Raw genomic sequence first — 27976 nt, 5'->3', positions numbered from 1 at the left:
TTACATACATTCATTCGAAATAAGATGGGTTTATGAAACAATTCTATATCATCCCACCACACTGACGAAGAATTCTACGAAACAGTAGTCAATATCCGGAATCACTGTTCAGTGTTGGACATCATATTTGCTGAATACACAAAGCTTCACAGCTTGTCTTCTATCGTACAAAGTCTGGTACCTCGCTTCATTTAAAGATTTTCAGGGACTTTGAGACTAAAGATTTCATTTTGGACTTGTTATGGTTTGAAGGAATTCTCTAAAAGATTGTCTATTGCATATGTACATGGTCATCGTGTTGCGTAGACATTACTGATGTTTTCTTTGCAACACACGGGTTTGTTTGGTTACTTATTGTTGTATCATGGCCAATAAAATGATGTGCCTTAACATGGTGCCTAAAAAATAATAAGAGTGGACGTCAGGCAAGTGTCCTTGGTGGGCTTCTCTGGGAGTGCATTCTATGAACAGAGAGATGCTCCACCTGATTCACAGAGAACATAGAACTGGAGCTGGCTATTAAAATTATTCACAGAACATTTCATAGCCCCCTCATTCCTTCCCATAGGTATTTCAGTGGTGAACTGTTCCTAGCTTCTGGTGTCTGATTTGCATCTTCTGTCCATGTTTCTGTTGAGAGAGAAAAAACCCACTGTGATTTCCTTTGGGCCATTAGGACATAGGAGAGGTGAAAAGTGTCCATCTGGGAGCTGTGTTTCGGGCCTGAAGACCATACAGAACATTAAAGTGAGCTGTGAAGATTTTCTCCTGATGGGCCTAAGGTACCAGCATTTGGACCCTCCTTCGCCCAACATTGATTACGTTCCCATCAGGCTGGATCTCACAGACAGCAGAAGCAAGACCATCTACAAGGTAAAGGCCTTATACAGGGGTAGGCAACCTAAGGGCGAGGGGCCAGATGTGGCCCAATCGCCTTCTCAATGCGGCCCACAGCTGGTCCGGGAATCAGCATGTTTTTATATGAGTAAAATGTGTCCTTTTATTTAAAATGCATCTCTGGGTTATTTCTGGGGCATAGGAATTTCTTCATATATTTTTTTCAAAATATATATTTTTTATTTTATAAATATTTTTATTGCAAATTTCAAACAAAGAAAATCATCAAACATATACAATCCCTTCACCAAGAAATAACAAACAAAGAAAAATATACATAAACAAAAACATAAATCTAAGATAAAAAACATCATAACACATTTTTTCATACCTAACTGGACTTCCTCACATCTCCCTTCCCTGCATTCTCAATAATAAAGTTTTAAACAGCAATTTATTACCTTGTTTTCAATTCTTAGTTTATACTTCTCAAATATTATGTCTCAAACTTCAAATAATTTTTGTCCAATACTTATCAGCTTAATTCAAACATAATATTACTTCAGATTTCATCTTTTTCTTAAACTTCACTTAGTCTCATATATCTTAGCTAAGTTGCTGGTACCATGCTCTTTTCAGTCGTGCAGTTTCTTAACATTCATACAGTTTGTGCTGTTTTTGTAAATAGTCCTTAAATTTTTTCCAGTCCTCTTCCATTGTCTCTTCTCCCAAGTCTCGGATTCTGCCAGTCATTTCAGCCAGTTCCATGTAGTCCATCAATTGCGTCTGCCACTCTTCCAGTGTGGGCAAATCTTGTGCCTTCCAATGCTTTGCGATAAGTATTCTTGCTGCTGTTGTTGCATACATAAAAAAAGTTCTATCCTTCTTTAACACTTTCTGGCCGACAATACCCAAGAGGAAGGCTTCTGGTTTCTTGGGAAAGGTATACTTAAATACCTTTTTTAACTCATTATAAATCATTTCCCAGAAGGCCTTCACTTTTGGACAAGTCCACCAGAGGTGAAAGAATGTCCCTTCAGTCTCCTTACATTTCCAACATTTATTATCATGCAAATGGTATATTTTTGCAAGCTTGACTGGGGTCATGTACCACCTGTATATCATTTTCATAATATTTTCTTTCAAGGCATTACATGCCATAAACTTCACACTATATTTCAAAATATAGTCCGGCCCACCACATGGTCTGAGGGACGGTGGACCGGCCCATGGCTGAAAAAGGTTGCTGACCCCTGGCCTTATAGGAAGGAACTTTGGCATAGACAGATGCAGGCTTAGGTGAAGCCAGCCTTTGCCAACCTAATGCCTTTCAGATGTTTTGGACTACAAGTCCCATCAACCTCAGACATGCAGGCTGGGACTTATGGGAATTGTAGTCCAAAACATCTGGATGGCACCACTGGGTTAGGCTGCCAGAAGAACATTCGGCCATAATTAGATGCTTACTTTGTCACCTGCTGCTTCTTCTTCCGCAGTCTGAGCATGCTTGGCTTCCCGTTCACATTGGAGGTGCGTTTCCTAACCAGCCGCCCCAAGCTGCCTTCATGGCTATGCAAATCCTAGAAGCAGACCAGTTCATTCTGAGCCTGCTGTCAACGACCATACTGGATGCTGAAGACAGTGAAACAGCCAAATCCCTGCTCATCTTCAACATCACCAAACCACCCCGGGAAGGCTACATCACTCATCTGCAAGACCACACGAGGCCCATCTCATCCTTCACGTGGAACAGCCTCAATGATATGCTTATTGCTTATCAGCCACCAAACAGCAGCCACACAGAGAGGAGAAATTATGAGGTAACCAAAGCGATTTTAATGAAGTCTCTCACAAGATTTCAAAGCATTTATCAAGAAAGACTTTTTAAAAAAAATATACGGTTTCTTGATGGCTTTCCACTCCTACTGTCCTGATGTTTGTTTGTTTATTCCTTTTTATTAGCTGTTTTATAATACACATACTTTTATTAGCTAAATCCCGCTACCATCAAATATTTCAGTAATCCATTGCTTATACCAGGCATAGGCAAACTTGGCCCTCCAGATGTTTTGAGACTACAATTCCCATCATCCTGGACCACTGGTTTTGTTAGCTAGGAATGATGGGAGTTGTAGTCCCAAAACATCTGGAGGGCTGAGTTCACCTATGCCTGGCTTAAACAGTCAAACCTCAGTTTCCAAACACCTCTGCTTTGGAATGTTTCGGCTCCCGAATGCCGAAAACCTGAAAGTAAATGCTCTAGTTTTTTAATGTTTTCAGAAGGCAAACATCTGACGCGGCTTCCGCTTAAGTGCAGGAAGCTCTTGCAGCCAATCGGAAGCTGTGCTTTGGTTGTCAAACTTTTTGGAAGCTGAAAGGGCTTCTGGAACAGATGTGTTTGACAACCAAGGTTTGACTGTATATCAAATCCTGCCTGCAACTTCATATATTGGTGATTATCAGTGGTCTCCATTACTCCTTAAAAACTTTGTCATCATGTCCTCTTTATGCCATTACGTTCCATCATTTTCACAAGCCGTTCCTCCTTCGTTGGCAATCCTTTCTCTTTCCACTTCTGTTGTCGAATAGGGTACTTGGGAATTTCATTGCTGTGTAGGTAAAGATAAAAGTAAAGGACCCCTGGACACTTAAGTCCAGTCAAAGGTGACTATGGGGTTGCAGCACTCATCTCGCTTTCAGGCCAAGGGAGCTGGCGTTTGTCCACAGACAGCTTTCCAGGTCATATGGCCAGCATAATTAAACCGCATCTGGTGCAATGGGACACTGTGGCAGAAACCAGAGTGCACAGAAACACAGTTTACCTTCCTGCCACAGTGGTACCTATTTATCTACTTGCACTGGCGTGCTTTCGGACTGCTAGGTTGGCAGGAGCTGGGACAGAGCAACGGGAGCTCCCCCCCCCTCTCATGTGTCACAATGACTGGAGTGTTGGACTATGACTTGGGAGAATGGGGTTCGAATCCCCTCTCAGCTGCGTGGGTCACTGGGTGACCTTCGGCCAGTTGCCATCTCTTAGCCCAGCCTTTCTCAACCCAGGATTTCCCAGATGTTCTTGAACTACAACTCCCATCATCCCTGATCATTCGTTATATGCTGGCTAGGAATCATGGGAGTTGTAGTCCAACATCATCTAGGGATCCAAGGCTGAGAAAGGCTGTCTTAGCCTAACCTACCTTGCAGCAGGAGGAGTACCATGCTGAGTATCATTGCCCAGAAACAGATCAGTGACTTCCAGTCATGGTGGTGGCAGTTAGGTAATTTTGGACTCTGGAATTAATAGCCTTGTTAGACTCCCTCTCTATAGACTGCAGTTTGTGTTACTTCATTTCAGAACAGGGGGCTCCTGTTCAGTGGGACTTTGGACTTTTGACCAATTCTCTGGTTACATCACAGCACTTTTCAAAAGAGTGATTTCACATATTGTATTACAGGTCATCAAATGTTAAGTTATAAAATAATGAGGAATCGGGAGAGCTGCATGCGCATGTGAACCAACATGACATCTCAGTGTGTCACTAAAGTTTGTTCAACTGCCTCGGTTAATTTGTCAGAATCATGAGGGCTATTTGCCCCTTAATAAACATGAAACCCTCTTTCCTTATAAATTCCCAAGTTACTAAAAATGTGGATCAGAGCATTTGAAAGTTATATAGTTGCTTTATGTTCATTATGATTATTATTACCGATGTTTTTCATCCAATGCCATCCTTTAATCCTTTCAGGGAATCTGCCATGTTCTGTTGTGCATGCTGTGTGAGGAATGGTTGATGCTGAGAGGCGATAAGATGGGAGAACTTATACATTTTAATAACATTAGAAAAGAATTACAAGTATTTGAGATACATAAATGCTTATGAGAGCTTAAACAGAAAAGATAAATGTCACCTATGACTGGATCTTCTCATTTCTTTAAATTTTAGCAAATAGCAATGGCAGTGAGTATGGTTGGAACAGAGACATCAGTGCCCTTTCCTTAGTGAAAATGTGTTCCATAAGCTGCTATTTAGCCTATTTTTATCTATTACCTTAATTATTTCTGGTTTGGTTTTTTTTCTTTCAAAAAATGGTTAAAAGGGGGGTGATTTCTATTCTTTTAAAGAATGCCTTTTCATTTTCAGTTGCAAAAATACCATGGAAGTATAATTAGTGCTCCCTCTTGTGGAAGTTAAAATGAATGTCTCACGTATGAAACATTTTTTTAAGAATTAAATTGTACAAACTGACTACAGGGAACAGCATTTTTTAAAAAAGGGGGGATATGGGAGATTATGGAGGGAAACATATGGTCTTTTAAACATTCTGGTTCCATTTAGCACTCTAAACCTCTCTGTGGTTGTTTTCCTATGTTATTTTGAGCTCAAGATCTTTCAAGATTTCTCTAGTTCAGAGGTTGTAAACAATTGGCCCTCCAGATGTTGTTAGACCCCAAATCCCATTAACCCCAGATAGCATCTCCAATGGTCCGGGATGGCAGTAGCAACAGCCCAGAAACATTTGTAGGGCCACAGATTCTCTACTCTGCAATAGTCTCTTACCTGTCAGCTGCTGTTTCATCTTCCCAGGTAATCTTTAGAAAATGCTGTTTCCATTTTTGTGTAACAGGTGGAGTTTGAAGTTCATGATTTGTACTTTGAAAGAAGTTCACCAATTACTATCCATATCTCTGTTAGAACGGCACACACAAATGCTCCTCGGGTCTCATGGAATACTGGTGAGAATTCATATTATGCTTGATAGTTTTCTTTAAAAGACAAGATGTGGCTGCAGAGGTCAAATGCAACAAACCAATATTCTTTCCGTAGGTTCTTTAGCCTTCTTAAATGAGAAGCCGCATAGGAATATGCTATTTTGTGGGGAAAGGTAGCTGCAGAAACTGTCCCTGAGTTTGTTTATGTCATAGACTCGTTGACTTGTAGAATTGTAGAGTTGGAAGGGACCCTGAGGATAATCTAGTCCAAACCCCTGCAATGCAGGAACATGCAGCTACAGGGATCAAACCTGCAATCTTGGGGTTATTAGCACCACACTCTAATCAACTGAGCTAACCAGGCTCAGTGTGACACTAGTTTTGTGCTGCCTCCTAGGAAGACCTAGGGGAGGTTCATGATGTCAACTCATATCTGCATCATGTGTCCCTTGTTGAATCAAAATGAGCATGTGATCTGAAAGCCATTGCACACCCTCTGACATTTCTCTGATGAAAATAGGGATGTCCTATATTATTATTATTATTATTATCTCATCCATCTAACTGGGTTGCTCCAGCCACTCTAGGCAGCTTCCAACATACATAAAAACACAATAAAACATTAAACATTAAAAAGCTTCCCTATACAGGGCTGCCTTCAGATGGCTCGGGGTTCAGATAACTCCAAACCTTCCAACATTTCTCTGGTGAGAATAGGTACGTCCTGTGGAAAAGTGGGACATTTCAGGATCAAATCAGAAACCAGGATGGCTTCTGTAAATCTGGGACTTTCCCTGGAAAATAGGGACACTTGGAGGGTCTGCCATTGTCCCCAGTGAAGTTTCTTGAAGGGATCAGTGCTAAATGAGGCTTCAAAGAGTTACCTCCAGAGCTCTATACGGATGAAATTAATTCCTTTTTATAACAGATGCCAACTACTTGCATGGGATTTTTGAGTAAACCATATGGTTGTTTGAATATGGTTTACTCAAAGGCCCCATGCAATTGGTTGGCATCTGTTATAGAAAGGAATTCACCATTAGTGCTAGGTTGCACTTATTTTACTGTTCTGAATAAATTACAGCTTCAGGGTTTCTGTTCTAGGTCTTGATCTCCTGGAAGGACAGTCTCGCCCTATAACTTGGGAGCAGTTTCAGATTGTAGACAATGATGACATCAATGGTGTTCGCATAGTCACTGTTGATGGTCTACAGCATGGACAGCTCACTCTAAGAGGTATTGTGTCCTCCCTGATGTCTGTATACAGATGTTACTATTGGTCAGTGCAGTTCATGCAACAATTCACCTTTTCAGCTGCCATGACAATGAGGACTTGAGGAGGAAGCCACTAGTGGGCTCATGACAAGACTAGGGTTGCCATATTTTTCAAACAGTGAAAATTCAGACAGAAAAGTTGTTGAGCTTCTTCTGGACATTTGACCGATTTCTGTCCAGACACCAATTTCTGCCGACTGCACTGTTCTGGATATGTCCAGGAAATTCCAGGTGTATCGCAACCCTAGACAAGACAGCATTTGTGAGAACATACGGTGAGGCATGGTTTCTGACAAATGCCTTTGTATGACTTCTGCACAGCTGTAAGTCTAGTACTGGCCCCACATGAACTTACTAAAGACACATCCGTGTATTTCTTAAACCTTTGGACCCTAAAGGTTAGGGAGAGAACTATAGCTTGGTGGTAGAGGACATATTTTTGCATGCAGAAGGTTCCAAGCGCAGTCCCTGTTATCTCAGTTTTAAAGAATTAGCTAGTCAGTGATGGGGAAGACTCTGAGTTGTGTCCAACTAAGTACTACTCAGAATAGACCCATTGAAATTAACGGTCCTAAGTTAATTATGCACATCAAGTTCAATGGTTCCACTCTGAGCCCAGCCTTGGCTGGGGAGGGCGGGGTATAAATAAACATAATCATCATCATTATTATTATTATTTCTGAGTATGACTAACATTGGACACAACCCTCTGCTTGATTCTAAGAATAGAGGAGAAATGTGTTTGGTCTGCATTTCAAAGCAAAGAAACCTAATTTGCAGGTCCCAAATTTATATACAGATTGTCATTCTGATTATGTGTGTTTATGAATTTTCCAATACAGTTTTTTAAAAAAAACAACATAAAACAAAACTAAAACTAAAAAACTATGTATTTCAGGGGAGGAATGCATTGAAAAGTGTAAAAAAACAAAAAAAAACACCATGTATTTTAGGGAACAGATATCTAATTTAAATGCACATTTTTCATGTACTTTTTTAAAAAAGCCCACCAAAAATGGATAGAATGTCAAATTGCATCCCATGTTATTTGTATAAAAAACTGTGGAAAATTGCTTGATGCATTTTAATTGCCACATGTTGCAAAATTATTATTCTGCAATTTTAACTGTGGGTAACTCATTAAGTCTTCCAAATAATGTGCTCTTGCGACATGGAAGCCTATATGTTGTTGCATTCATAGGGAGTTTGGATTCTGTTGCAATATGTTCTTGTTTGCTTCACTAACATCCCAGAGAAAAACGATGTTGTGTCTGTCACTCAGTGAACCAGCATTGATCCAGTAAGCCAGTTCTGATGCTTGTAGTGAAGGAATTGTATTCATTTAATGGTGGTTGTTCTTTGGCCTGGCTAGTCTGGAAGCATCTCTTCTATGTAACAAGATTGTTTTCTGCAATTCATGAGGAGAGATGATCACCAATGGTGACCCAGTGAGTGAATTTGTACAGGGCTGAAATCTTTTATGATTTCCTGGTCTTGGCCCTCCAATTTCTACCTCTTATAAACTTAATCATTTCTGTTCATAAGCTTCACACCTTCTAAAGTAGTATTACCTTTTTTAAAAGCATACACCCATTATGAATCATGTTCCTGCTGTTGTCTGACAGGAGGAAAGGGATTCATGTTCACAGTCTCAGACCTTAAGGATGGTCTTGTCCGTTACCATCACGATGACAGTGATTCCACAAAGGACTATATTGTCTTCAGGATCTTTGATAACCGACACAGCAGTCGCCACAAATTTCCAATCAACATTCTGCCTAAAGATGACAGCCCTCCATTTCTCATCAGTAATGTTGAAATAGAAGTGCATGAAGGACAAACAATTCTGATTCAAGGCTCAATGCTTCAAGCCTCCGACATGGACTCTAGCGATGACTACATACTCTTCAATATAACCAAAGCATCACAGGCAGGAGAAATCATGAAGAAACCTGGACCAGACCTAATTGGTAAAATGTTAGACAAGCTGAAGGGGGGAGAACATCTTTCTTTCTGCTTATTTGTGTCTGTGTGTGTGTGTTATGTCCATGTCTATGTCTTGCTTTCAGATATATTCCCATATCCCTCTTTAACACTTGAGATTTCAACTGTTTTCCAGGCCTTAGTAAACAGGCTGTGAGTTTCGGCTTTGGTTTGATTATGCAAGGCAAGCCCCACCCTGCATAATCAATCACAAGATGTGGTGCGCACACACCATTTAATGGCAATGCCCATAAATTTGGGGGCACCCAGCATAATGAATTTGTTTAAGATGAGACTCTAGTCCAGGTAGGATCGTCTTTACCCAGGGGTGCCAGGGGCGTGGGGCACGTGGGCACCAAATTCTGGGGGGTGCCAACCAGTCCCTCTCGATTGGTGGCAGTGAAAAACAAAAGTCCCTAGCCCCCTCCTCCATCAGTCTGTTTCCCCCCCAAAAAAAGCTCAACAACTTTGAGTTGCCCCCCCTAAAAACGGTCAACAACTCAACTTTGGGCTTCCCTCCTCCCCATAAAAGGTCAGTAAAAGTTAATTTGGGGGCGCTGGGCAGATCTTTGCGCTCCGACGGCGCATATGCTAAAGACAGCCGTGAGTCCAGGGGTTGAGAGCCTTTTCAGGCTTAAGAAACTCATTCCATTCCGGGCAGCATTCATGCCAGTGGGAGGCAGTGCAGCAAATGTAACTGTTACCTTTTTACAACAGGCTAGTTTCTCACAATTCCCCTCTATTTTGCATTTAGGCAAGCTAGACGCTATAGTCCTTTGTCTAATAATCCCTAGCCAATGAAGAAAACCAATGTGTACACCTCGGTCATGCCCAAGAAAGTTGATAGACTGCTAATGGGTTGCTTTGAGTTTGGTTGGTAAAACATTTCCTCATAAATGTTTATTTCTCAGGAGAAATTTCTTTATTTGCTTTTCATTAAAAAGGACTTGGGCAGCCAAGGATATTTTCATGGTCCAAAGATCCCTGGCAGCTTTAAGGGAGAAGATAATGTCAGACATGCTAAATGGAAGATAACTGAGGCCTGTGGCAGAGAGTTTCACCATTATTTTTTTTATTATAAAGGGTCATATTCTCCTCCATAGTGGAGGTATCAGTAAAATACTTGGGTTTTTTATTTTAGAAAAACCACAAAGCCTTCACAGGAGCACCATTATGGCGTTAAATACAAGGCCCTAATTCTTATAGGTCTAAAATGTATTTTCTTCTGTGATTCACCAGGTTATCCTGTCACTAAATTTCTTCAGAAAGATCTATTCAATGGGATCATTTACTACCATCACTTAGGAGGAGAAATATTTGAAGATTCCATTGAATTTGTTCTGTGTGACTGTAATGATCCTCCCAATCTTTCAGAAACTCAGGTATGTCATTGGGGGATATATTGCAAGGCCACGAGGGAGAACACAATGACACCTGTGTTTTATGAATGTCATTTTATTGTTGACTTTTTATGCTTTTCACTTAATGTTGGCGGCATAGTTTTTTTGTGGACTCTACTGCTAAACATGCTCACTGTGGGATTTACTCCGAAGTAAACATACATAGGTCCTGCCCACCTAGCAGTTTGAAAGCACGCCAAAGTGCAAGTAGATTAATAATTACCGCTCCGGCGAGAAGGTAAATGGCGTTTCCGTGCGCTGCTCTGGTTCGCCACATGACCCGGAAGCTGTACGCCAGCTCCCTTGGCCAATAAAACGAGATGAGCGCCGCAACCCCAGAGTCGTCCACGACTGGACCTAATGGTCAGGGGTCCCTTTATCTTTTAAACATACATAGGAGTATACTGTAAAATGTGATAGTCTACTTTTCCTTAAACCAGAAGGATTCAGCCCATTATATTACTAAAGTGCTTCACAAATTTCAAGGCTTTGTATCAATGTTCAGGGAAGGGATTGCATAGCAGGCAAACAGAAAACCTGAAATTTCCTTAATATGTTGAATAATTAGACACAATCTGGATAACAGAAAATGCTGGGATTTATTTGTAATATCTGTCTTTCTGTCTGTTCTGTCTGTCTGGGTTTCAACAAATTGAACTTGTATGTACACATCTTTAAAAACAACAGTCATGGGCAGTTCAAGAACCCAAGTTTAAGATCTCATGAAAAAATACATTGTAAAGTTTTCAAATAGTGACTTTAACAGAAATCTATTGAATCACAGGACACTTGAAGAATATTTTAGCATCTTTTCCTGTCTTGTCAGTTCTTCCAGTAGATGCTAAATGCTTATTGTCTAACGCTATCTAAACACCATGGCCTTTTTGCTGCAATATTTCCAATGACCTGGGTGTCCTGACCACCACCACTATATAATGGTTTTCTAAATCCTTACACTAGGAAGTCAGAGTGCACATAATTCCTTCAGATGATCAACTTCCCAAAGAAATTTCAGGGACGAGCCGCCATCTAACTGTCAAGGAAACTGAGATCGCCCATCTAACAAAGAAACATCTCAGTTATATCGACAGAGAAGCGCAGGAAAGGGAGATCATCTATACTATAACTTCTCCCCCATTCTTCTCTTCTGTACATCAGTAAGGCTTGTGTGAATGGTTACTTCTCATAAGAAAAGGGTGCATTTTCAAAATGTTGCATGGCAGAGCTGGTGATGACCTAGCAAAATTCTGATTAGTAATTAGCATTTGTATTTGTGTTCCTCAGACAGGGGAGTTAAGAATGTTTTCAAAGGAGTCTGACCAAAGCCTATTTCCCCTTCTTCTTCATTGCCCACATGGTGCCAGTCTCGGCCTTGCTAGCTACCACTGTCATTTTCCATCCTTAATTTATGAACAGATGTAAAACGGTTAATGCACGCAAACTTATATGGTGAAGCACAGCAGCGGTCAGAAGATAATGAGCCAGCAGAAAGCAAAACACTGCCCCCCAAATTTCAAATCTGCTTTGAGAGAAGATGTGAAAGTGCAGTTCTGTAGGGTTGCCATTTTTTAAAAAAAAAATATGAAAATTTGGACACAAAAGTTGTTGAGTTGTTTTTTGGGCTAAAGTTGTTGAGCTTTTTCTGCACACACACACCCCCCCCCCAATATTTTTTACGCCTTCTGACATGGATTTGCATAAGCCTGGGTTTTCCTGGACATTTGTACCGATTTTCAGATGCTATTTCTGAAATCAGGGAAATCCCAAACGTATGGCAGCCCTAGGTTCTGAGAATTGATGTCTCCTATTCAACTGCTCAGATCTTTTTTGAAGCAGCAAGCACAGTCCAAACAACTGGATATAGACCGCAAAGCATGAACCCTACAGTCAGTTCACCATTCAAGGTTTTGACCGTGTGGCTTCACATAGCACTGATAGATGGATGAAATCACAGGAAATTAAGGTTAAAAGGCAATAAGCTACATGCATACACATCCTAATTGCATTTCATATTTTGCTTGCTTTGATTTCCCAATCCATTGTAAAATTATCTGAAACAGTAGAGATGGGGAGTAGGGTTATAACTTCTTTCATGTTCCTGTAGCTTAGTTAGATGATTTTTTGCCTTAAAAAAAGGAATGAATTGTCATTTCCAAATCTTTGAAAAAAGGTCACCCTGAAATCAATAAATAGATTTTTGTATATGCAACGCTATAATGTATTATATAACATGCATAGCATGTATTATAATACAGGAAAATTAGAGCTTGCAAATTTTCTAATGCTTGTACAATATTTCAAACACTGTGCATAACTTCTTATTGCTTAGAATAAACAGAGGTTCTTGTGTGACATTGTATATTGCCACTGAAACAAATATTAAAAGTTAAGTTTAGTTGTTTGCCCACAAAGCTTTCCATATAGACCAATATTTGGATTCTTCTTTTAGAAAGTTCAAAACAGTTTTAGGAAGCTCCAGACAGCTGTAAAAGTTCAAAAGAGTTCCATAAAGTTTTTTGTGTGTGTTTTTAAGTGCTAATATTTATGAGTAGTAATACAGTGATTCCAACTTTGCATTTCAGGGTGACCCAGTGGCGTAGCGTGGGGGGTGCCAGGGGTGCCAGCCACACCGGGCGCAACATGGGCAGGGGGCGCGCTCGCACTAGCAGCTCTCTGCCCCTACTAAAATCCACGGCTTGGCGAGGAGGTCGCGGAAGGGGGAGAGCGAAGCCTTCTGCTGCGGGCAAAAAAAGGAGAGGAAGCCGGGCGGGCGGGCTGGCTGGCTGGCTGGCGGGGGTCTGGCTGCGCCTGCTGCTGCCTTTGCTGCTGCTGCCGGGGCTTTGACATCTTGGCGAGCGGAGGGAGAGGAGCTTTATGGTAATTGCGGCTCTCTCTCCACTGGCCGCCTGGGTAGTGAGCCGAGCCGAGCAGGGAGTCTGGCGAGGGGGCGGGAAGAGACTTTTCCACCTCGCCTGGTCAAAAAGGAGAGCGGAGTCTCCTCAGGGCGCCCTCAGGCAGGGCAAGGCAAGCAGAGCGAGGAGGAGAGAGAGGGGAAGTGGGGGGGAGCAGCCAGGAAACGCTGCGGTAAGGAATGAAAAGAGGCAGCTCCAGGAGAGTGCGGGGGAAAGAGAAGCCTCGCTGCTGCTGCTTGGGAGGGTAAATTACTGTACTTGCCTTGCCCCGGGTTAGGGGGCGCAAATTAATTGCCTTGCCCCGGGTTAGGGGGCGCAAATTACTTGCCTTGCCCCGGGTGCTGTTAACCCACGCTACGCCGCTGGGGTGACCTTTTCACAACTGAGAAGAATTAGTCCCCTTTTCAGTGTTTCTAAGCAAAAGTCCATCCCTTTATGATACAGGAAATAATTGTGGGGGGGTGGGGTGGGTCGGAGTAAAAATATATAATCCTAATGGGGAGATGGTGACTATTTCTGGTGAGGGAAATTAGTTTTGGGATGTACATTTGTATCTTCTTTTGCTATTTAAAAAGTTATATGATTCTGCATATGTGTTCTCTATTATGACAATACCTTTCTGTGCAGCCACATGGATGCTGGGAAACTGTTTATGGTTGACAGCATTCCTAAACTGATTAAGGATCCTGCTACTCCGTCACTGATATCATTCACACAGGTTAGTTATCAAGGTTAAAACCTGTCACCCAGTAGCCTCACTTCATACAGTTGTACCTTGGTTGTCGAAACCCCTGGAACTTGGACGTTTTGGCTTCCAAACGCCACAAAACCAGAAGTAATTGTTCCAGTTTATGAACCTTCTTTTGGAACCCGAACATCTGCAGCTTCTGATTGGCTGCAGGAGCTTCCTATAGCCAATCAGAAGCTACAGTTTGGTTTTCTGATGTTTTGGATTCCGTTTGACTTCCAAGGTACGACTGTATATGGGATCTTACTGTAATTATTATTATTATTATTTATTAAGTTTGTATACAGTGATACCTCAGGTTAAGTACTTAATTCATTCTGGAGGTCCGTACTTAACCTGAAACTGTGCTTAACCTGAAGCACCACTTTAGCTAATGGGGCCTCCTGCTGCCACTGCGCCACCGGAGCACAATTTCTGTTCTCATCCTGAAGCAAAGTTCTTAACCTGAAGCATTATTTCTGGGTTAGCGGGGTCTGGAACCTGAAGCGTATGTAACCTGAAGGGTATGTAACCCGAGGTACCACTGTACCGCCATATACCGTGTTTTTCGCACCATAGAACGCACCGGACAATAGGACGCACTTGTTTTAGAGGGGGGAGAACAAGGGAAAAAAATTCTCCCCCTCTCTGCCCAGCGCCCCTTCAGTGAAGCGGCAGGAGGCGCTGCACAGAGAGGGGGAGAACTTTCCCCCTCTTGTTTTCCCGCTCTAAAACAAGGTGCCATTCAGGCGGCTACCTTGGAAGCCTGGAGAGCGAGAGGGGTCAGTGTGCACTGACCCCTCTCGCTCTCCAGGCATCAGGTTCCTTTCGACCTGCTCTTTGGGGCTGGCGGGGAGGAAGCCCACCACCAGCCCCAAAGAGCAGGTCAGGAAGCAGCGGAAAGGCGCAGTGGAGAGGCTCCTGCCATAGCCGCGCGTCACCTCTCCAGCCAGGAGAGGGTCGCGGGGGGCTGCTTTAGCCCCGCGCGCGCTCTCCAGGCTGGAGAGGTGACACGCGGCTATGGCAGGAGCCTCAATAGCCACGCGTCACCTCTCCAGCCGGGAGAGGGTCGCGGGGGGCGCTTTAGGAGAGGGTCGCAGGGCTATGGCGTCTTCGCTCCATAGGACGCACACACATTTCCCCTTCATTTTTGAAGGGGAAAACGTGCGTCCTATAGAGCGAAAAATACGGTACCTGCAGGTATATGATGATTAGAAAACCAGTGGAGTTTATTACTATACCCTTTATGTTTACCAGGAGTAGCACACTGTGGCCCTGTAGATGTTGTTAAACTACAGTTCCCATCATCCTTTGGCCAAGTGGCTGGGGCTGATGGAAGTTGTAGGTTCTCCAACCCTACTGTATTGAATGCAAGGTATACTATGCCGTGGATAGTAATGCAAGTTTAGATTTGGGAATTGGGGGGTGTATATATCCCTTACATTTTGTTTGTTTTTTTGCTCCTAGCATGCCATAAACCACATGAAAGTTGCTTACATGCCGCCATTGCAAGATATCGGCCCTGAGCCTCAGTATATCCATTTCACATTTTCAGTCAGCAATCGACATGGCAACACTTTGCAGGGGATCTGTTTTAACATTACCATTGTCCCAGTAGACAATCAAGCTCCAGAGGTATGACTGTAATGCTAACAGGAACAAGAGAAAATTAGATATTCGACATTGTTCAGGGTTGAACCTAGCTAAAAAAGAAGAAGCTGTTGTTTGGGCTTGTGAATTTTTTTCCTTTTTGTTGTTTCAGCTCTTGAATGATGAAATCAAAGTATAATATTTTTAGCATTAGATCATGTCTTCCCTAAACACATTTAAGAAGGATAAGTTTTGCTTTCCATCCTGCTGTCTCAGAACAGAAACCACACATTATTTGGACAAACATGTGTTTCCCAAGCTTGTGGCTTTTCATTAATGTGAATACAGGGCAGATTGTATCATTTGCATGGAAATACTGGTGGGCTGTAATGGGAGTGCTTACTCCCTCCTTTATAAAAAAAATATATTTTATTGTTTCAACATTTTTAACATATGCAGTCAAAACACAGTTTTGTCTTTTCTCTTTATTTTTCCAACTTCCCACCTCTTTTTCCATGGAGTTGTTGTTTCTCTCCTTCTGCCACACCTGATCTTCTATCTATCAAATCATAACCACAATAATATACTCGAATTACTTCTATTGCCCATAGCTCAAATTCTGCTCACAAGTTCATCATACTACTGTATAATATTTCTTTAAATTTATGGGATCTCACTAACTCTAAATGTAGCCAAACAGGAGCAAATTTCACAAAACGCAACCAATATATGTGTGTTTGTGTGTGTCGTTGGGTACCCTAGTTTCTTTCTTTTTCTAAAATCGTATTCCTGGCTTAATTACAATTGTATAAAGCTTGCACTGGGGCCGTCCTGCAAATACTGTAGGTAGATCATCTCCCCTTTTTCAGCTGTGCAAAATAATGTGGTAAAAAAAGATTACCTCAAGGTAAAAGGATCAACAAAAGCATCTTCTGAGAGGAAGACTGGAACTTTTCTCTCTTTCCTTCTGTTCAGGTGTTCACAAACAACTTGAAAGTAGAAGAGGGGGGGTCATGTACCATTACAGAGGGCCACATTTTGATTTCAGATGTGGACACCAAACAGGAGAACATCCGCATCCATCTGCTAAGGCCACCTCTTCACGGAGCTGTTGAGCTGGCTGGGATTCCTATGAATCAGGGGGACTGGCTCACCTGTGAAGACCTGCACCTGTCCAAAGTCAGGTTAGAAGGCGCTGAATATATATATGCCTGCTCTGTTCTTGATGTAGATTCTGCTAATTCAGCCCATGAATCAAAACAGTACTGAGAGCCGAAACAAATGACTGTAATGTATGTTTTGATGAACTCCAGCAATTGACCTGTAGATTGAGGATCAAAGGTTGGAATCTCTCTCTCTCTCTCTCTCTCTCTCTCTCTCTCTCTCTCTCTCTCTCTCTCACACACACACACACACACACACACACACACACCCCTGCAGCTACAAAGCTAGAATGCCAGTGAAGGCTGGTACAGAACATCGTCTCTGATATGCTTGTTTTGGTTGGTTGGTTGTGTTTGTTTTTTGAGACAGGGCCTTTTCCGCTCCACTGAAAAGCAGGAGAGGACAGACTTCAGGCTTGTGGGACCTATTTTGTTTTGTTTTTTTTACATAAAAAAATCTTGCCCAACAACTTATTCCCAGCAACTGATGTTCAGAAGCATGCTGCTTCTGACAATGCAAGTGGAACTCGGACCTTGTGGCCAGTAGCCTCTTCCTTCATGAATAGGTCTAATCCTTTTTTCAATGCGATCCAAGTTGGTGGGCATCACTGCCTCCAATAAGAGTGAGTTTAGCTATGTGCTACATGAAGAAGTACAGTGGTACCGCTGGTTAAGAACTTAATTCGTTCTGGAGGTCCGTTCTTAACCTCAAACTGTTCTTAACCTGAGGTACCACTTTAGCTAATGGGGCCTCCCGCTGCCACCGCACCGCCGAAGCACGATTTCTGTTCTCATCCTGAAGCAAAGTTCGTAACCCGAGGTACTATTTTTGGGTTAGCAGAGTCTGTAACCTGAAGTGCCTGTAACCTGAAGCGTCTGTAACCCGAGGTACCACTGTACTTCATTATTACAAACCTAAGGTCTGCCACCACTCGCAAAAAATACTGGCCTAGTGGGGTGACATTCTCTGAGAACGCTCAGCTGTTAAATCTGTCAGCAGTACCAAAACCAAACTCAAAGATTATTTCATACCCATTCCTGGATTCTTTTTTCAGCCACCTAATTTAATGAGGGAGGGAAGCTTTATAGTTGCTGCTGTTGTTACACAACGGGCAGTAAGTAAGCCTTGTAAGTAAGTAAGTGAAGCATGCCCAGTGTAGTGTTAAATTAATCCCTGTGGTGGTATCAGTACTACTACTAACTACTCCAATGAAGGAGGAAGAAAAAGGAGGACCATAACTTCAACCTCTGGCTTCTTCAGGTATGACAGGGAAAGGGCCCTGTCTGATACCCTGAAGAGAGTACTGGAAATAATGTTATTTATGGTTTTGTGGACGCTTTTTACTGATTTTATTTTTATACGTTATATATTGCCTTGATTTTTATTTTATTTTTATTTTTAAATGAAAGGGCAGGTTATAAATATACAAATAAATACATCGCCCGGCTGTGAGTGTGAAGGCTGCTCCCCACAAGGCCCTTTCCACCTGGCCAGACTCACCAGCCCTACTGAAGAGGCTCCTCATGAGGCCGGAGGAACATCACCCGGCTATTGTTTTCTTCATAAATTGATTTAATATGCTGTACACCGCTTTGAGATTTTTATTAAAAATATAAAGCGGTATAGAAATTGAAATTAATAAATAAATACCCAAATTTATTTTGCAGAACGATAAAAATAGTAAGAAATTGGATTCTCAAGCATACAAATGCCAATCCCATCTATTCCAGGCACTAGGTTTTATTGCGAATCAAAAGACTCCTTGCCGAAATGCGTAGCAATGTTTTTCAGCAACTGGGCAAAAGGCAAGCTTGCCTCTGTTTCTGGCCTGGCAAGGGTTAGCAGACAAAACAACTGCTTGGTATCCCAGCTTCTCCTACAGGCAGTGGCTTCAGGCGCTCGGAAGTCCACCTGTACTCGAGAGATAATAATAATAATAATAATAATAATAATAATAATAATAATAATAATAATAATTTATTTGTACCTCACCCATCTGGCTGGGTTTCCCCAGCCACTCTGGGCGGCTTCCACAGAGACCAAAAATACACTAAAATGTCACACATTAAAAACTTCCCTGAACAGGGTTGCCTTAAGATGTCTTCTGAATGTAAGGTAGTTGTTTATCGTTTTGACATCTGATGGGAGCGTGTTCCACAGGGCGGGCGCCACTAACGAGAAAGCCCTCTGCCTGGTTCCCTGTAGCTTTGTTTCTCACAATGAGGGAACTGTCAGAAGGCCGTCGGCGCTGGACCTCAGTGTCCCTGTTGGATGTTGGGGGTGGAGACGCTCCTTCAGGTATACTGGGCCAAGGCCGTTTAGGGCTTTAAAGGTCAGCACCAACACTTTGAATTGTGCTCAGAAACGTACTGGGAGCCAATGTAGGTCTTTCAAGACTGGTATTATGTGGTCTCGGCAACCGCCCCCAGTCACCAGTCTAGCTGCCGCATTCTGAATTAGTTGTAGTTTCCGGGTCACCTTCAAAGGTAGCCCTACGTAGAGCGCATTGCAGTAGTCCAAGCGGGAAATAACTAGAGCATGCACCATGAGGCCATAGTTCAGTGGTTTGCATGCAGAAGGTCTCAGGTTCCATCTTTGGCTTCTCCAGTTGGGACTAGGGATGTCCGAAACCCTGAAGAACTGCTGCCGCTCAATGTAAACAGTGCTGAATTAGGTGAACCAATGTTCTGTCTCAGTATAAGGCATTTTCCTATGTTCCTTCCTAAGTTTTGATGCCCCATCTCCTTTCTTTGCCTTTCACCTCTATCTTTAACTACTAACGTAGATTCGTTAGATCTCTGGGCAAGGACTGTGAATTCCTATATATTGCACATTGTAATAGGTGTGTGGTGCTGATGGCAGCAGTGGTAACAATGCAAACATTTGAAATGAGTTCAGATTTTTATCCCTGCAGGTATCTTCACGACGGTTCTGAGGTTCTGCTGGACCGTATCCTGCTTGCAGCTACAGATGGTATCAATTCCTTCGAGTTCAATCTGCAAGTTCAGGTTAGTGTGAGATTCATCAGAATATTAGTTCTCTAGAAGATGACAATTTTCAGGGGCTTTGTGGTTGTTTTAGAAACTGGGAGGTCTTGGACGAGATAAGGATTCTTCTGCACTTTTGAGGATTATGTTATATGTGTTTGATGGGTACTATTGTAAGAGATACCTGCACCTTTCAGTTTTTCCTGTACTGTCAGGGATGAATCCACTCAGAATTAAATGCTGAAAAATACAATGCATCAGCAAAAGAGAGATGCTTTATTTTTACGTATGCATGTTTCATCCTTAAAGGACTTGAAACCACTTGCAAATAAACACTGTGCTGTGTTTTGTATAAATTTGGCCCTACCATTGTTTGCTAAAACTCCCTAGTTTATTAAAAGTCAACAATCAGGTTGGATATATTGGAATGTTTTAGTCAATGTTGCTCATACTCTGAGTAGCCACATGGAGATTAATGGGTGTGATTAACTTAGGTCCATTCAGTGCGGTTGTTGTTGTGTTGTTGTTGTTGTTGTTGTTGTTGTTGTTGTTGTTGTTTGGGGGGTAACTGAAGGGTACGTAGTACCGGCACTTCTTTTATTTATTTATTTTTTAAAATGTGACACTTACTGTAACAACTTCATGGTGAATACTGGCACCTATTTTTCTAGAAAAAAAGCACTGGGTCCATCCATTTCAGTAGGTTTACGTGGAGTTGTATAAAGCCCATTATTTTAAAAATTAGGAAGATATCAGTACACTAGGGGTGTTCGCAGAGGGTTATATTTCTACAGTTCTGGACCCTCAGTGAGACAAATAGGTGCTGCATCAAGTCAGTCAACCAGTTTATTGTGTTTTAGCAAACAGCCAATATACACATAATAAATAATAATACTATAATAATAGTAGTGATCTGCATTTATAGTCCTTAACCATTAAAGGATACATCATTTCCCATACCTCCTTTAAAATGTAGCATGGATTTGTAGAGCCTTAGCAAGAAATTCAGATATTCTGAAAGATATGTTCATCTCTGCATTAGACAGCAAAAACACACACACAATAACCTGCATTTTTAGCTGCATCAAAATTTATATATATATATTAAGTGTACGTTTATGGAGTTATATCCAAATGCATGGGACACAGGTGGTGCTGTGGGTTAAACCACATAGCCTAGGACTTGCCGACCAGAAGGTCGGCAGGTCGAATCACCATGACGGGGTGAACTCCCGTTGCTCGGTCCCTGCTCCTGCCAACCTAGCAGTTAAAAAGCACGTCAAAAGTGCAAGTAGATAAGTAGGTACTGCTCTGGCGGAAAGGTAAATGGCGTTTCTGTGCACTGCTCTGGTTCGCCAGAAGCAGCTTAGTCATGCTGGCCACATGACCCGGAAGCTGTACGCCAGCTCCCTCGGCCAATAAAGCGAGAGGAGCGCTGCAACCCCAGAGTAGGTCACGACTGGACCTAATGGTCAGGGGTCCCTTTACCTTTATCCAAATGCATGTGATGGAATATGGATGCCATAAAAATAAGCTTGGGAAGTGATTCATTTTCAAGACAAGTAGTAGAAGGAGGGGTGCTTAACCCTTTCCTGGCCCACCATTTCCTTGCTCAAAATTGTACTTTCCAGAATTCTCTCTCTCTCTCCCCTCCCCCCATAACCCTTTGGTTAGGAGGTGGGATTTTGAGTTAATATATGGGCTGGGAAAAGGTTAAACATCTCCTTCCCCCACTGTTCAATATCTGTCATTCCAAAGCTGCTTTTCTTTTCTTAATATATTTTGTCAGTGCTCCCTTTCATGTTTGCACATGTGGAGATGTGACACCTATATTTAGAAACATTGACAAATTTCCTACCATGAAATGCAAAGATCTGCCTTAGGATAGCCTATCTGTAAGCGAATACATGGGTTTCCACAATTTGTAGGCACAACCATGCTTACACACAGAAATGAATGACCAGCACAGTTTTGCTCTCAAGCATATTTTTTCCAGGTGAATCCAGTAAATGATGAACCTCCTGTCATGAATGCTGACCTCATTCCCTCCATCGAATGCCCAGAGGGTCAGGCAGTGGCCATCACCTCGGAGAACCTTTATGCTACTGATGAAGACAGTGGAGACATGCAGCTGATGTTCATGCTCGCTCGAAATCCTAAATACGGGGTTGTGAAGAAAGATGGGGTTGTGGTGGATCGCTTTCCACAAGTAGATGTTGTTTCTGGAGCAGTGGAATACGAACATACAAGTAAGTGTGAGCAATGCTCTGATCATATATCATAGGGTTGCCATATTTCAAAAAGTTTGGCCAACGTAGTTGAGCTTTCTTTGCAAAATCTCAAAAAAAGTTTTTGAGCTATTTTTAAATGAAATTCACCAAAATCTATACTTCCGACATGGGCTGCACAAACGTCCAGATTTTCCCAGACATTTTTTACCAATTTCCACCCATACGCTGTTTACGAAGGCCGAATACCGGCTCTATCTGGAAAATTCTGGATGTATCGCAACCTTTATCCAGGCCAAGTCTTTATTCCTGTTACATGAAATTCCATTATAAGTGGTTGCAACCCTATCTTGGAGATGAAGGGGGCTCCATTGTGTGTGGGGGTATTGATTTTGTTTGTTATTATGGTATGTAATTTTGCAGAGACTTTTCAGGGAGCTACTGGGGGCAGTTTGCAGGGAGAGAGAGAAATCAGCTTCCACCTGCCCACTTCTTCATGTTGATCTCTGGATCCAACCCTTATTGAATAATAATGGATGTTCCTTGGAAATTAATATCTTTTGGTTCATATCTTGGAAATAAAAACATACTGGCCATAGCCAAGCCAACTGGAAGCGCTTACCAGTTTCATTTATTTCTGTAAAAGAGATTGGAACATACCAATTTTAAGCAATGGGACTTCATAATCCTTGCCAATTGTTTCCCAAATGGTTATTGGGGGAAATACAGAAACATGAACATAGAATTGCTTTAACATTAATAATTCCTATATATAGCTTATCTCTTAAGTGATAGACATATGTATTGATTTCTAGATCATTAGATTACCATTTTTTCCTGGGGGTAGTCTTTTAATCTTACTTGTATGATACAGAAAAGATGTCTATACAACCATGTGGATGTCTTTGTTGTTGTTCCTTACAAGACAAGGATGGGGAACCTGTGGCTTTCCAGTTGTTTGTGTGGCGAGTACCCGCCTCCCCCCTTGGAAAATGAGACACAAGACACAGTGTTTAAGGTTAATGGGTGAAAAAAGGCCACAACTTTATTGATTGCAGGAATTGAGTGGTATTGGCTTAGGCATTGGTCCTATCGACTAACCAGCTTCAGCCTGATTGCTTGAATCAGGGTTAACCGCCAGTATGGGGAGTCCTGCTGATGTACATCAACTAGGAGCTCCCCGGGGTCACTGCTCGGGGGCGTGCCTTAGGCCCACACCTCCATAGGCTTCGGACAGGGCAACGCCCCCCGGAATCCTTTACCGGACTACCCTACGATTTGGGGGAAGGTGATGGCGCTTCCTTCCCCCCTTCTCATCTGCATAACAATACCCTTACCAATGCGAGCAGCTGGAGCGAAGAAGAGAGGGAAATCCTCGGCTGCGCTGGCCCTAAATAGCCCGGGCCACACCTCCCTAGCCAGCCGATTGGCTGGCCAGGGAGATGATGCATCTGAGGATTCCCCCAGTCTCGCGGGGGCTGTGAGTCAGCCCCCGCGCACATGGGGAGGGCGTGGGGCCCGCAACCCCACCTCCTCTCCAGCTCGGAAGTGGCTTTCTGGTCTACAACTTCCATCTTCCTGACCGTTGGCTGTGTTGATCATGGTGGATGGTAGATGGAGTCCAACAAAATCTGGAGCACTACAGTTTAGCCATCATCGTTGGAAGGAATAAATTACCATAATTGAGTAATTTTAGAAATGCCTCCCATTCTTCTCGTTTCTTCTTCATGACTATTGCTGAAAATATTTTGCACCTCGGCATTTTAAACAAATGTTTCTTGCATTGCAAAAATATCCTGTTTTATCTCTTGTTGTTTCTTTCTTTCTTTTCCCCAGGTGGAGAGATTGGCTTGACCCCTTTATTAGATGTCCTTACCTTTGTTGTCTCGGATGATGAAATTGGACCAACAAATGAGTGTTGTTATGATGAATCTCCTTTTCCTCCTGTTCCGCTTCATAAATCTTTTCCAGTATATGATATTAACATCACAATATTTCCTATAGACAACCAACCACCATCCATTGTTACTGGTAAAACATCTTTACATTTATTTTATTTTATTTTTTGTATGCCCAGCTGGCTTGTTGAGAATTTAAGATTATAATTCAGGACATGTTAGAACAATGCTGAACAGTCTATGCTAATTTATTTACAAAGCACTTAAGGTTTTCAAGCCACTGTACAAAGATTTTTTTATATAAAAAAATTGTTTTTCAGTTTTTAAAACTTTTTTACAAACATACAAATCCAATATTTTCCCAATAGACATATGTATATTTACCCCACCACTTTGTGATTTCTTATATTTTTTAACTCTTCACAATGCATTTTCCTCATTATTCCAATTATTAATTATTCCCTTCTTTTCCTTTAACATTAATTTTAACTGCTTGGTTTTAAATTAATCCTCCCAATGAACTTAAATGTATACAATTACTTTTCAAATATTCCACAAATTTCCCCCATTCTTTAATAAAGTTTTTCTTCTTCTTGGTTTCTTATTGCTCCAGTAAGTTTTACCATTTCAGCATAGTCCATTAATTTAATCTGCCACTCCTCCTTGGTTGGTACAGAATCGTCTTTCCATCTCTTTCTTTCTTTTAAGACGGTTTGAGACAGTTGTTCCGTGCATGCTTAGCTTAAAAATGTTGAAGTAAGGGATTTCCATGGGGGGGGGGGGAATCACATAACCTAAATAAGTCCTACATGCCTAGACCAGACACTGCATCAGTTCTCTGTGACAATTTCAATAGTTGTTTATTTTTTAATAACTGAGTGGCGTTACACGAAATGCAGCTCTTTTGACAGTAATGTGCGCATGTCCACTACTTTTCAATGAGGTATGTATGAGTAACTTTGTGATTTGCAGTCTATCACCTAAGCAATGTTCTGGAAATGAAGGATTGTCCCAGCAGGGAAATTAAGCACTGATGCATGAAAAATGGTTCACTATGAGCAATTCATAACAGCTCTCAGGCAATTAATGCTGTGACAAACAGAGGTAACAACCGATCTTGAGCACTGCATAAACCATACTGAATAGCTTATCAGCAGAATTGTTTTGCAAGTGTGGTTCCCCCCCCCTTTCTCCCTCCTCATTCAATTGGTGAGGATGAAGAGTCATTGGTACGGCACAACTGGAAAACATTGCTATCAAGCAGATGAACGATGGCTTTCACCACCAGTTATCTGAGACATTTCTTTAGCTTTGCAATTCCGGCTACTTAAGTCACAACGTGCTTATCACTGAAGAAGTGTGCATGCACACGAAAGCTCATACCAATAACAAACTTAGTTGGTCTCAAAGGTGCTACTGGAAGGAATTTATTTATTTTGTTTCAGCTACAGCAGACCTACACAGCTACCTACCTGTGATTAGTACTTACCACTGTATCATTTGTTTGCAGGTGCCATGTTTGTTGTGGACGAGGGCACCTCGGCCGCCATTACAATTAACCACTTGTCTGCCGCTGATCCTGACACGAAAGCAGATGACTTGCAGCTTGTTTTAGCTTCTCCTCCCCAATTTGGGTACATAGAGAATATATTGCCTTCCCCTGGCTTTGAGAAAAGCAATGTGGGAATAAGCATAGGTATGTGTGCTACAGGGAAAGGCAACTTGTATTTAAATCTAGGCACATTGCCAACACCTTCAGTCCATTTTGCCTTCCTGTGGTCAAGTGTATGCAGGGGCCATTACCAGTGAAGAATCAAAAGAATTGTAGAGTTGGAAGGGACCACTAGGATAATCTAGTCCAGTGTTTCCCAATCTTGGGTCTCCAGCTTTTTTTGGACTACAGTTTCCATCATTCCTGCTCACTGGCCCTGCTACGTAGGGATGATGGGAATTGTAGTCCCAAAAAACAGACTCAAGTTTGGGGAACACTGATCTAGTCAACACCCCTGCAACGCAGGAATCTTTTGCCCAAAGTGGGGCTCGAACCCACAGCTCTAAGATTACGGGTCTTATGCTCTACCAGCTGAGCCACTCCACCACTGCAATGCTGCTGCCTTAAGCCCCCACCTCTTCTGGTTTTCCAATGAATGCCAGGTGGATGCCATTGTGATGAAGAGAGTGATGCTAAGTCTCTTCAGGACAATGTGGGTAATTACAGAGTATTACAAGTTAACCTTCCTTTGCCATTGTCTGCCTTCATCGGTACGTCTGTCCCTCATTTCTGTACTTGCCAGAAATATATGGTGCCAGTGCCGGATTTAGGTATAAGCTAAACAAGCTACAGCTTAGGGCCCCACTCTCGGGGGGGGGGGGGCAAAAAAACAAAGGGGAAAAAAACCTGGATGTACATTTCCAAAATATAAGATAAAAAGCAAATAAAATAAAACCTACATACAGCAACAGTGTTTTGTGTTGTGTAGACTCCTATGATGTAAGTCATGGGCCCCGCCTGCTAGCCTGTTCCCTAAAATATCACTGGTTTGCTCATTTCTATATATTGGGTGCCTACCTTCTGCATGGACTGGTTGAATGGCAACACGCACAAATGGCTTTAGATACCTATTAGGTCCATAAATTGCCATATAGCATATATTCAACACAAAAATCAGGGACAATTTATTGTTGTCAAAGGACAGCTGGACATATAAAGGGCCCCATTACCTTCAGTAGCTGAGGGCCTCATCAAACCTAAATCCGGCCCTGCATGGTGCGATGGGGGAGCATCAGAAGGCTTTATATTGACCATCGGCTATTAAACTTGGAACCAACCTTGCCTGGAATAGTGAAAAAAACTCTTGCTGGGGAGTTTTTGAATTTGAATGAGTCTCAGTGAGGCAGCCACCAACATTTCTCTCTGGCCCACACAGCATCTCCTGGGCCTCTTAATCCATCCGCTGCCTTAAAGTATGTTGCTGGATTCCACCCCATCCTCAATGTTGAAGCAAGTTTCAACTTGCCTTTTCAAATGCTTTTTTTCATTATAAGTTGCCTTTGCTTTCCTATTATGCAGTTTTAATTTATGGTTGTTGTTTTCATGTAAACTGCTTTGTGAGGCTTTGTTGGCGAGTTTGGGACTACTGCTGAATAGTGGGGTAAAACAAAAACAAAATCTGGGGACCTCTGAATTGAGAGCCCCTTCTAGTTGGTTTCCCACAGCCACTGGATGTTAAAACTGTCCCAAAGTTTTGAGGGGTTTGCTCCACCTTAGGTCTCGGAACACATTTTGTGTAAATATCATCCACAGAAGCATTTTAGAGCATATATCTCCTCTTTTCTACAAACACCTGTAGCCCGAACAAGTGTACATGTTAGGGAATGGCAAGGTTATTTCAAAGAGGACAGGAGAAGGTGCATAGCCAGTATTAACTTGCATTTCTTTCATCTAGCCTCATTTCAGCTGAAAAACATAAAGGGTCTGCACATAAACTATGTCCAGAGCAGGCACAGGAGAATAGAACCAACCGCAGACCAGTTTATGGTTTATGTCACTGACGGGAAGCATCGTTCAATGGAGACACCATTTTATGTATTGATCAACCCAATGAATGATGAAGTGCCAGAATTTGAAGCAAGGAATATTACAGTAAGGATTGAAATATAGTGTGTTCCTCTGGTTGTTCCTTTCTCAAAGAGAACATAGCTGGTCTTTACTTTCGCTTCCTCCCCTCACAACTCTTTCAGCATATTCCATTTATTTATTTCCTTGCATTTATATCCTGCTTTTTTCCATCATGAAGCCTATCATGTGATTCCCAGGAGATCAGCTGTTTTGGGCACTGATCAGATCAAGAGCTGCTTAGCTTTGGCAAGGTGGTGGCCTCATGTGCCTTCAGACCATCCTCTGGGAACACCATCTTTTATGCCTGGGTATCCAGTCAACCCCAAGTAAACCAGCGCACTATGCATGATTCAAGATGTTTCACTTTGAGTTTCTGGTTTCCTTGCAGCCCTCATCAACCCACATCTGCCTCTCTATCCTCTACGCCAGGCATGGGAAGCCTCCAACTTCCCTCAGCCCCAGATAGCATCGCTAATGGAAGTTGTAGCCCAACAACACCTGGAGGGTCACAGTTTTCTCCAAGCTTGCTCTGCATTTATTCTGGTTCAAGACTCAGCTTCCCTATTCTTCATACTCACTATCCATCACTTAGCTCTTCTGCTCCTTGCTACCTGTCCTGGTCCCTAAACATCACCTGGATGCTCTTTC

General features: G+C 42.2%; 1 protein-coding gene across 2 annotated transcripts in view; it reads left to right on the top strand.

The window, feature by feature from the left end:
• The window catches only part of FREM1 (FRAS1 related extracellular matrix 1), a 78472-nt gene that overhangs the window by 9739 nt on the left and 40757 nt on the right, over positions 1 to 27976 (top strand). Inside the window, exons 4-18 of one of the 2 annotated variants that reach the window (XM_082204466.1) lie at positions 677 to 873; positions 2334 to 2657; positions 5461 to 5569; positions 6650 to 6781; positions 8446 to 8790; positions 10043 to 10185; positions 11164 to 11360; positions 13743 to 13833; positions 15310 to 15477; positions 16408 to 16616; positions 19511 to 19604; positions 21580 to 21832; positions 23648 to 23842; positions 25220 to 25405; positions 27156 to 27352. In XM_082204466.1, coding sequence (XP_082060592.1) covers positions 677 to 873; positions 2334 to 2657; positions 5461 to 5569; positions 6650 to 6781; positions 8446 to 8790; positions 10043 to 10185; positions 11164 to 11360; positions 13743 to 13833; positions 15310 to 15477; positions 16408 to 16616; positions 19511 to 19604; positions 21580 to 21832; positions 23648 to 23842; positions 25220 to 25405; positions 27156 to 27352 — 2840 coding nt within the window. The remainder of the gene's footprint in view (positions 1 to 676; positions 874 to 2333; positions 2658 to 5460; positions 5570 to 6649; positions 6782 to 8445; positions 8791 to 10042; positions 10186 to 11163; positions 11361 to 13742; positions 13834 to 15309; positions 15478 to 16407; positions 16617 to 19510; positions 19605 to 21579; positions 21833 to 23647; positions 23843 to 25219; positions 25406 to 27155; positions 27353 to 27976) is intronic. The other variant, XM_082204467.1, reaches the window with a different exon arrangement.

This window comes from Podarcis vaucheri, assembly GCF_965113315.1.
Source record: "Podarcis vaucheri genome assembly, chromosome: 17".
NCBI lineage: Eukaryota > Metazoa > Chordata > Lepidosauria > Squamata > Lacertidae > Podarcis > Podarcis vaucheri.
The sequence above is the reverse complement of the archived record's forward strand: the minus strand, read 5'-3'. Positions and strand labels throughout refer to the sequence as shown.